The sequence below is a fragment of the Periplaneta americana genome, chromosome 8 (assembly GCF_040183065.1).
Source record: "Periplaneta americana isolate PAMFEO1 chromosome 8, P.americana_PAMFEO1_priV1, whole genome shotgun sequence".
In the NCBI taxonomy this organism is placed as follows: Eukaryota; Metazoa; Arthropoda; class Insecta; order Blattodea; family Blattidae; genus Periplaneta; species Periplaneta americana.
Genome location: NC_091124.1, coordinates 176,828,679 through 176,840,632, shown reverse-complemented (window position 1 = coordinate 176,840,632; position 11,954 = coordinate 176,828,679). Strand labels below are relative to the sequence as shown.

Sequence of the window (11,954 nt, the reverse complement as noted above, 5' to 3'; positions counted from 1 at the left end):
AAGTATCTGTTTCAACTAGACAATTGTCCGAAGTAATAAGCATGAAAAATGTATTCATTCAGCTTGTGCAACGAACAGTCGCATATTTCGCACATTACTTTCTCAATCTACATGCACACAATCGGCACAATACATAAAGGAGCTTGTATGTTGCTTTAAAATTTTAAGAGTTGTCGTTTTAACAATAAGTGCTGCTATCTCCCGACAGCCTACGAAAGCTGCATTTGAATTTTATGAACAAAAACTTTGGACTTGGTACTTGGTAGCATTCTGATGACGATTCTGTGCTCAAATGTTTTTCATGAGGGTAAATCGCAATATAGAGAGCTCCATCCACGACCCCGTCCACTTTTGGACTTTCTGTATAAATAGGTATGCTTGTATTTCGTCATTTTACTTATTAATTGCGTATAAATTAGCTTTATATGTATAGCCCTCAGGTATACACGGTTTTAAACTTTAAAGTAAAGTATGTTTAACTCCTCTTCGATATCTATTGTGCACCACCATATTTTCAAACCACCAGCCGCCACTGATCACTAGAATGCATTTTCAACAGTCTTCGTGGTCTGGTTTTGAATCATGAATAGAACGTCAACTGCAGCACAAACAAGATGCAAGTGTTCCCTCATAGTATCTGTGTCACACGCCAAACATACATCAGGTCAATATAGTCTATGAACAACTGACCTTAGCTGCGTACACCCTGGGACAGAATACAGTTTCTAGTCATCACTTGCAGGATTAAAAATGATTTCTTTTGGATCGTCTTTAAAGTTCTTCTAATTGTTTGAGACAAGTAAAAATGTATTCATTTAAGGTTATTTTTAAACGCCTCGTACATTTCGCTGTGTAATAAAAGTAAACGACTTAACTTGGAAAATAATGACGCCATTTACAGAAATATGCATTAATTACAATGAGTAACGCTTCTAAAATTTTAATTCATAACACATGGCGATTACATTCCACTTTTTTGACATTATGAGTGCTAAAAATGTTCAATGCATTTATGCGACACTAACGAGAATGTGTGTCTTAATGACGCTATTAACGCAAATTACACATCCACGTAAAACGATGATGACCACGAAGTCTGTATTAGCATAATTCGACAAACCATCATGCTAGTTTGCTAATTTGCACTAATTGTTGACAAAATGGAAGTTTCGCGTGCAATATGATTGTATTCTAATGTATCACATTTTAACTTGGTATATATTTATAAGAGGACACAATATCGTCCATACTCAGCGGCTTGTCGAGGAGGGATTAAGTGACGTGAACAAGCTAATCGTACATTTTGGAGTGAAAATTGATCTTGTGAAAAACTGATGCGATTCAGTCAACTTTTCTGCCTTTGTAATGCATCTATACGAGTCTATAATGTTGGACGCAGTCGTCTTTGTTGCATTGTTCGTCGTGGGTCTTTATCTGTACCTCTCACGCAACTTCGGTTTCTGGAAGAAGCATGGTTTCCCGTATGAGAAACCTACAGGGTTTGTGGGTAACGTGAAGGAGTTGGCTTTACTACGAAACTGTCTCGGTGAATCGCTCCAGAAACTATACGAGTTGCACAGTGACAAACCGTTCGTAGGATTCTTCTCTTTTGACAAACCAGGACTGTTAGTACGAGACTTGGAGATAGTGAAGAACATCCTGGTGAAAGATACTCATAACTTCACGGATCACGTCATCTCCATCAGTGATGGGGTTGATACTTTAGCAGGAAGATGCCTTCCCAACCTCAAGGGACAGAAATGGAGATATTACAGAACAAACCTAACAGCCACCTTCACGACTAGCAAGATGAAGAAGATGCTGTGCCTTGTAAACAAGTGCGGAGACGAACTGGTGCAGTACATCAAGAGGGAAATCGCTGATGGTAAGTCAGTCATGTTTTAACAAAACGAACTGTGAGATATTTCAAGCATAAAGATTGTTTTAAAAAAGATTATACTACCACAGTCTACTATATACAGTCGCGAAGCTCAATATGTAGTAAAAATGCAAATATGGGTAGTTGCCCACCACTAGGATCGCTACTATCGCCTCATGCAAATATGGGTAGTTGCCCACCACTAGGATCGCTACTATCGCCTCATCATCACAGATCTCTCCTAGCATATGACAAAATATGTTACACTTTCGTTGTCGTCTTCTTTTGGAAAAATTAACAACTTCCTTCCATTATTGAAATATTAAATGGATAAAGTTCATTTATTATTTTAATGAAGTATATTAAATTCCACCATAAACTCGAAGATGCCTGCAAGAAATAGGTTAATATTATTTTTGTTTGTGCAAAACGAACCGAAATTTACTATAATCGCTTCACTTATTCGAGATTATAGCGATAATCATCATCATCATCATCCTTCACGAATTAGGCCTCTGTAGACCTGTTTCGGCCCCATCTAGCAGTCTTCTTAAAGGTCTTCCTGGTCGACGATGTCCTCTAGGTTTATATTGCATCATAATTTTTGGGATTCTTGAATTTTCCATTCTTCTTACATGATCTAGCCAATTGAATTTGTATCTGGTGATTTTTTCTTCTACTGACTCTACTTCTAATTGTTCTAAAATTTCTTCATTCCTTTTTCGGTCTAAAAGAGTATATCCTGCTGTTCTCCTGAAAAATTTCATTTCCGTTGCTTTGATTTTGTTCATGTCTTTTTTCTTTAATGTCCAAATCTCGCTTCCGTATAAAAGGGAGGGTAATGCTAATGTATTATATATTTTTATTCTTGTAGATTTTTGTACTAATTTAGCTTTTAATGTATTGTTTATTATTCCTAGAATTTGTGTAAATTTGGTAATTTTCTTGTTCACATCTTTTTCATTTTGATAAGATATTTCACAACCCAGATAATTGAAATTTTGCACTTGTTCGAGGCATTGGTTATTGTGTATTATCTTACTTCTCACTGGGTCTTGTCCTAAAAATGCCATTACTTTTGATTTTTGTGCTGAAATTTCCATCCCAAAATCTTTTAATATTTCATTTAATGTATACAATCCTCTTTGTAAATTATCCTCTGAATTGGAAATTATGACTTGATCATCGGCATAGAGTAAGGTATTTAATGTTAGAGCACTGGTTATTTTGATTCCTGATGTGTAGATTTGGTTCCATTTTAAAATAATTTCATTTATATAAATATTAAATAAAGTTGGTGATAGTGGACAACCTTGTCGAACTCCATTATTAACTAATTTTCTTTCGGATATACAGTTATTTATTTTGACACTTATTTTGCTGTCCGTGTAGATTTCTATTACATTTTGGAATAGCAAATTTGGAATATTTTTTTCTTGTAATATGTCGAATAAAAGGTCTCTTCGGACTTTATCAAAGGCTTTCACAAAATCAATAAAAGCTATATGGGTTTCTAAATTAAATTCTCTTCTTTTTTCCAACAATAGTTTGATACTAAATAATGGATCTACACATGATCTTCCTTTTCTAAAGCCATTTTGACACTCCAGAAGGAAAGTTTCAGTATGTTTTTTTAATTTTTCATTTAAAATCCTACTAAATATCTTATAACATGTGTTGAGGATACTAATCCCTCTATAGTTTTCAACATTCTGTTTATCTCCTGTTTTATATATGGGAATAATTACACTATTTTTCCATTCTTCCGGTAAAGTGGCAGTCAGATATATTCTGTTTAGAAATCTTAGTACTGGACTACCTAACGATAAGGCTAGTAACCTATCTTAGGGAAAACTACATTACTTTCAAGCCTCAAACAAGCAGTATAAGGATAGATTATAGCGATAATGAACGATTAAACCAATAAATATTAATTTGCATTTCCCTTTACAACAATAATATAATAACAATAATAATGGAAATATGAATTAATGGGAGTAACTTACGTGTACCGGTACTTGTAGTGTAGGCTTACGTACTTAACAAAGTGGGATGAGGTTAAGCAAAAATGGAAATAAAACGTGATCAATAAATTTTATTGTAACAGACTTATTTTTTCTACGTCTCTAGTAAAGTAACAAATAAAAATAACAACAAAATTAACAACTATAATTAAAAACATATCCTTTGAAAAAAAAAGTAGGCCTAAGTTGTCTGAAAATGTACAATTATTTAAGGAATCAGCTGATACAGACGTAGAATTAGTGCAAAGCTTTTGTCTCTCAGCTGCAGGTAATAACAGAACAGGTTTATTTGAAACATCAAATAAAGTTGGAACTGCATTCCAGATTAATTTATTTTTGTTTTCATTCATAAATTGTGTGTTTTCGAAATGAAGAGAGCAAAACTTTATATTATTATAAAGATATGCTTCATTCTTTGTCATTAGATCTTCCCTCCTGCTATTTATTAACCACTTTTTGCATCTAGAAGTAAAATAAGAAATAGATGTTAGGATTTTTCTTCACGAGCATCAATGCGAAATACGCAACGACCTAGCACTCGATGGAAATGCGACTCAGTCCACTCTAAATCCAAAGTCGACCGTGGACAGTCTATTGTTTCTAGTTGCTAACCGCTTGGAGCGCTTTATCGCGCGATTTGCAAAATTCACCTCAAGCTTCGCGACTGTATATAGTAGACTGTGATACTATTCACGTATCACAGAGTCGATAGAACGACAGGCTATGGCAGTGATGTCAAAGCAAGCGCATTTTTCTGACCTTGACGTCGTGCGCGGGCATCAAACGCTAGCTATGCTAGGAGGAATAAGCAGCCTGTTGGATTAAGAAAACAGTGGTGCACAAACTTCCAACGGAACGTGAAATTTTATGTCGTTATTTTTATATGGCTTCTTTCTGTTTCTTATTTTCTATATTGTCTGTAAAATAACAGTACTAACACCTATTTCTTAGCCTAATATTGCAGTTGTGTTTTAAACGTTAATAACATAATAAAGAGTAAAGAAGGAATATTCACACAAATTCCATAATAACTACAACTATACTGTACTAAGTGAATTAAACACATCATTCGTAAAGAGTTATCCCAAAGAAAGACACTGAATATGACATGATAAGTTGAAACTGATACTGATGGTATCTTTAGCTTTATAAAAGTAATCAAAACAATATTATAGTACAAAGCAAATGTCAAGGTATATGATTTAACTGTAACTGATATTACATAATAAAACTCTTATCACATTATGATTTTAGGTGATAATGGTACGCAACTTTCTGTTATCAGAATATTAAATTATCTCGAAATCTGCTGAAGCTATAGAGCTGACATTTTACCAACACATAGGCACATATATTTTGTTTGTGATGTAACAGTATTTGCTTTGTTAATTCATTTCCTTACAAACATTTTCCATGGGAATATTTCCAAACATTTTAATACACTATCTTCAGTAATACGTATTTACGATATATTATATTTACGAAAACATTGTTTTAATACCTCTAAGGCTACAAAACAAAATATCTGAAAATTTCACTTTTCTGTAAAAAAAATGTTGAGAAAATATTCTTTTTGAATAAAAAAGCAAACTTGTGAAAAATGAACATTAAAATTAAAACTTACATTCTTATAATGCACTTATACTTCTCAGACAAATCTAAAAATTAACATGGATACAGTTTTAATAAGTTCTCTTCCCTTTATCCATTGAAACAGTGTTGACCGTCCCTGTATATAGCTCGACCAAGCGGCATATACTACCTCTCTCGTCTGTCTCTTTCCTTTCCGCTGTAAAGCGTTCAGGCTCTCCTGGGTTCTAAAGCGCGCGCTTGCTCCTATGGGCATCAGTTGACATCACAGGACTACGGTTTCAAAAGACCAAATTCAAGTCCAGATGACGGCGTAACTTTTCATCTTCAATGGCTCAAGCTCCGTATAGTCTCACATAAAATTGATAGCGGTCTGTCTCGGGATGAAAACGGCGGCTGATACGTGGTGCTAACCATAGCATTTCTTCCTAGTGCCGAAATAAAAAAGCATGGGATATCAAAGACCTATACGCGAGTTATTTATCTTCATTCATATGTTAAAGACAAGGTTTTAATATAAGAAACTTGGAATATGTATGAAACTCTAACATTGCGGTAATTCTCAGCACAGACTGCTTGAAAATTGCACCATAATCCACACTGTGCAATTAGTTAGCCTATTTCGGTCGAGTATGGAATAAATCTTTGCATTGCAGCCCTCGTTTTGATGTGTTCATAGCATATGAAATGATATCCTCAAAGAAAGAGAAGAAAGTCATTGAATCCGGAATTAATTCAATTCAATTTATTTGGCCATTAGACATAGAGTTTTAGGCTTCGTCAGAATACATTGAAAAACATCTAAATACATTAAAAAACAGTAATAAAAGAAACAGTAAAATTTAAATAATACAATGAAAACACGAAATAATTTGAAACTTTTAAATTAAAGAAAACTAATTAAATTGTAATTAAACTTATTTATTAAAATACAATTTCATACAAATTTGTGTTGAAAAACTCAGTAACAGAATAAAAAGGATTATTTAATAACCAATTGTAAAATCTAGTTTTGAACTATTGATTGGTAATTTATGATATTGACTTGGGAGCTTATTATATAATTTCATCCCCATAATTAAAAAGTTTGTGTTGCTCTTGTGTAATCTACAATATGGAATATTAATTTGTTCACTATTTCTAATATCACGATCATTTATACTGGCCAATAATGAGTAATTGTCGATGTTTTGTCGGGTGTAAAGTACTAGATCATATATATACACAAATTTATGATTGTTAAAATCCGTGATTGTCTGAAAAGTGGCCGACAATGTTCCAGATAGTTTGATGTACATAAAATTCTAATGGCTTTCTTTTGTAAAATCAAGACGCTTCCAATTTTGGTTCCATTTCCCCAGAAAATTAGGGCATATCGGATTATAGACGGAAAGAAAGAAAAGTAGGCACATCTTAAATAATTTTGAGAAACGCAAGTCGTTAATTTCTCTAACAAATATAAAACTCTTGATAGCTTTGTGCATATGTATCCGATGTGCTTATCCCATGTTAAACTGGAGTCTATAAAAAGTCCTAGCAATTTTGTGTAGTTGAGTCTGTTGTCCTTATTTATTAGATAATTCAGGCTGAAAGTTATGTTGATAGTTTTTTCTTGATTAAGCAAGAAACCATTAGATTCAAACCATAAAGCCATCTGTGATAGAGTGTCGTTGTTGAGAGCATGTAATTGATTTAGAGCAGAGGAAGAACATAGGAAAGTAGTGTCATCTGCATACATAATTGTTATTGCTTTAATGAATTCTGGAAGGTCATTTATTGCTATTAAGAATAATAAAGGACCAATAATGGTAGAGATTCCAACATAATTATCTAAACGGAAATCTTGGTGCTGTAACACATACATGATTTTGTGGAGAAACTTCACTGTATGACTCAAAAGATCAGAATAATTTTTGGCGATTTCTCGTGATTTTTTATTTCCTCGGAGGTTTACTACACCTACGTCTGCCTTCCACGAAGTCTAGACAAGTTCCCACAAATCATCTTCATTCCTCGGAGGTGGGTTGGAAAAGTTATTTCGTAAATGCGTTTTTACTCCAAACCAGACGTTTTCTATGGGATTCAGGTCTGGCGATTTCGGAGGCCAACATATCACATCGATATCTTGTCTCTCCGAAAAGCACTCCTGAATCACGTAGACGACTGGGCTGGTGGCTGTCCTGCTGAAATTCAAGAATTCCATCAGGAAAACATTCTCTGGCGTAAAAAAGCATTTCATGTTCTAATAATAGTTTGTATTTAGGTCCGTTTAATTTTCCTTCGATACGGTGAATAGTTCCAGTTTCCTCTTGAGAAATACATCCCCAACACGAGACACCTACCCTGCCACTTCTGGCATTGGGAGCAGTGTATTTTCCTAGTGTCGGGTACCAGATGGACGATAAACAAGAACAGGGCTGTCATTAGCAGTGGAAAATAGAACCTTGTCTGAAAAGATAACTCTACTCCAGTTGCGGTCAAGATTTTCCTCCTCAAATGCCAGTCGATGTATCTTATGTCCATCTGTAAGGCAGTGGCGGCTCCTGCGTATTTCTTAAGAGGAGGAAAGAAGGTAACAGGACGAAATGACACCTTCTTGAATGAAACATGCTACAAATTAACCTACATGCATACATGTAAGACCAGGTAGTGTTGGGGTTGGCCTTCCCTTCTGTATAGCAATAATCTGTTCTTGTAAACTGAGTTTCCTAAATTTTCCATAATATATAATGTTTTCACTTCCATTCATTGTTGAATAATTCCACAAATTAACAACTGCAAGGAAATTCACCTCGCAGCATTTTTCGAGCACACTACAGTACCACACGTGTTGGAAGAGACTATAGCTACTAACACGTAATCGGAACCGCGGAAATTGGAAATAATCTGAGGAAAGCGAGAACACTGCACCCACCCACGTGGTCTGTTTTGCCACATGTACATTTTACAAGTTCAGTATCACATTCTTTTGAAGAATATCAGTTCTTGTAAAGTCATACTACCATTATTGTTCAAAGTTGCCGGTGGCCAATTTTTATGTTAAAAATAATGTAGTTTGGAGTACCTACTTTCAATTTCAAATATATTTGTACAAAACTGACAACTTGGCTGTTGCCCTGTCTAGTACACAATGAATGGAAGTGAATTTCAGGGGCCAAAAAGATCTGCGATATTAACGTAGAACTATTTCCTCTTTGTTTTATATAAACCCGACTTTAACTTCCAAAAATCCTTGAAAGTTTCAAACCATGAATAGTAGCCAATATAAAGTGCAATGAATAATATTTTTGATTTATAATTTAAAAAAACAGTTTATATGGTGGCTTTCATAGCGTTGCGTTAAAACTGTTTTATTGTGCCTCCTCCTAGATGTGTTATAGCCTGGTTGAATGCAAGATCGTTAGATGACAGCGGTAGCGAGCTTGCTGCACCACCAGTCGGTTTCTATTTCCCGCCCATGCGAGTATCTCCTCCCTATCCGTTCATGTACTCGCTTTAAAACTCTGCTTCTTTCTCTGGCCGCTAGCGCGCTGTTGTCTATGTGTGCTAACTGCAGTAAAGGAGGAATGGATTGACTTTCCTCCTCACAAACAATCTCGCATCTTTCTCACAGTTATCTAGCAGCACATGAGCGCGCATCGTTTAAAATTCGATCAACCGAGGTTTTCTTATAGCTGTGAACTTAAACATTATCGAATCTTCCTTGAATTTCAAGGCACATATTTTATTTGGTATTTACTTTCAAAAGAAGAAAAATGTGAGGAGGACGTTCCTCCCTTCCCTCCACCGAGGAACCGCCACTGCTGTAAGGATATCTTTACAAGCGGTCCTTCGCGATCTTATTCCAGCCCTCTTCAAACGGTTTCAAACATTCTGGATGTGTCCAGGACAATTAACAGCAGCTTTCAAGGTTGTGGAAGTATGAAAGAGGCTCCTTTCAAACCTCCTCGACCAATGTAACATCTTGCTGTGGCGTGGAAATACGCATTTTGCCACTACCAGGTTTGCGCTGGAAAGAACTGGATGCCAAATAATTTGTAACCCACCTCCGAGCAGTTCGATCTGGGACATTAAGCTGTCGTCCAGCTTGAGCAGAAAATCCACACTCAGTAACTAGGTGGACTAATGCTTCCCTCGTTCCTTCGTTTCTGTGTGTCATGGTGGACGCTAGTCAGATGAACTTGCGTCTAGCCCCTCACTGATCAAAGCCTTCCACTTACTTACTTACTTACAAATGGCTTTTAAGGAACCCGAAGGTTCATTGCCGCCCTCACATAAGCCCGCCAGCGGTCCCTATCCTGTGCAAGATTAATCCAGTCTCTAGCATCACACCCTACCTCCCTCAAATTCATTTTAATATTATCCTCCCATCTACGTCTCGGCCTCCCTAAAGGTCTTTTTCCCTCCGGTCTCCCAACTAACACGCTATATGCATTTCTGGATTCGCCCATACGTGCTACATGCCCTGCCCATCTCAAACGTCTGGATTTTAAGTTCCTAATAATGTTAGGTGAAGAATACAATGCATGCAGTTCTGCGTTGTGTAACTTTCTCCATTCTCCTGTAACGTCATCCCGCTTAGCCCCAAATATTATCCTAAGCACCTTATTCTCAAACACCCTTAACCTATGTTCCTCTCTCAGAGTGAGAGTCCAAGTTTCACAACCATACAGAAGAACCGGTAATATAACTGTTTTATAAATTCTAACTTTCAGATTTTTGGACAGCAGACTGGATGATAAGAGCTTCTCAACCGAATAATAACACGCATTTCGCATATTTATTCTGCGTTTAATTTCCTCCCGAGTGTCATTTATATTTGTTACTGTTGCTCCAAGGTATTTGAATTTTTCCAACTCTTCGAAGGATAAATCTCCAATTTTTATATTTCCATTTCGTACAATATTCTAGTCACGAGACATAATCATATACTTCGACTTTTCGGAATTTACTTCCAAACCGATCGCTTTACTTCAAGTAAAATTTCCGTGTTTTTCCTAATCGTTTGTGTATTTTCTCCTAACATATTCACGTCATCTGCATAGACAAGAAGCTGATGTAACCCGTTCAATTCCAAACCCTGCCTGTTATCCTGAACTTTCCTAATGGCATATTCTAAAGCGAAGTTAAAAAGTAAAGGTGATAGTGCATCTCCCTGCTTTAGCCCGCAGTGAATTGGAAAAGCATCAGATAGAAACTGACCTATACGGACTCTGCTGTATGTTTCACTGAGACACATTTTAATTAATCGAACTAGTTTCTTGCAAAGCCTTGCACTTAAGTAAGTAAAGAGAATTTTGCTCGCAGAAAAATAAAAACTCACACACTTCACTTTCACACGACAACCAACGACACAAAACTGAACATCTAATTTTAAAACAACTTTTAAAACGAGATAGGTTTATTATCTCAGTAAGGTAATCTGTAGCCTCATAAGCTAGATTGCACTTCCATATATATATATATATATATATATATATATATATATACATACATACATTTACATATATATATACACACACACGCACACACATATACGGGAACCCTCTGTCATTTCTCTCTTTCATTGTTAGTTTTAATAGCAGAGTAAATATTTCCTTCATAATTTTTTTATGACCTGAGTCACTAAACATTTCAACTCCCTGTTTATAGATAACGTTGGGTGCAGACAAATAAAAATCTCCAAGAATAAACAACGGATGTCTTAACCTCGGTTCATTTTAAGGGGGAGGATACAATTTTGTACATCCCCCAAGGGCGGATATAGTTAGTAGATTTTAATAAATATCAAATATAAACATCATAAAATATATTATTTCACATTTTAAGTAATAAAGTTTAAATTATAAGCCTTTCTAACAAATGACAAGCACACTGCAATATTAATATATAGCGAGGAATACTGAAAACATAAAATTTTGGACTGTAAAAAATTCTGACGTGGTACGCGAAAACGGATTTCATTTTTCCAATCAGTGTCAAATTGTGATTCAGAAACGCTCATTTATTTCAAAACAACAAAATCCATGTAGAACGGTATTATCTGTATGTAACATGAAATAACATAAGCAAAATTATTTGACTATATTACACTAAAAGGAGTTGTACACAATAAAAGAAAGGACAAAACAAATAATTCACTACGGAGATTCGAACTCGAACTGTCTACATGGAAGTTAAGTAGCTTAACCACTGCTTCACGCCAAGCATGCTGTGGAGGTATTAAAATGCCGTGTTAATTATTTTTTAATAATCCCTGCTGCTTTGCACTCTATTGCCTAAGTAACATTCAGTAAATATGTTGACGGTTAAATAATTGGCAATAATTAATTTGCAAGTTGTGCTACAGGGAATATGATTATTATATTAATCTAAATCCGTGATCATCAGGGCCGAAACGTAGTAATTGTAAACAAGAAGAAAAAAATATATTCTGATTTCCTAGAATTATAACCACAAAT

General features: G+C 35.4%; 1 protein-coding gene across 1 annotated transcript in view; it reads left to right on the top strand.

Moving 5' to 3' along the window:
- The first annotated feature begins 1,268 nt into the window (after positions 1-1,268).
- The window catches only part of LOC138705267 (cytochrome P450 6j1-like), an 80,652-nt gene continuing 69,966 nt past the window's right edge, over positions 1,269-11,954 (top strand). Inside the window, exon 1 of the mRNA XM_069834102.1 lies at positions 1,269-1,885. Within this exon, the coding sequence (XP_069690203.1) occupies positions 1,366-1,885 (520 nt within the window). The 5' untranslated portion in view covers positions 1,269-1,365. The remainder of the gene's footprint in view (positions 1,886-11,954) is intronic.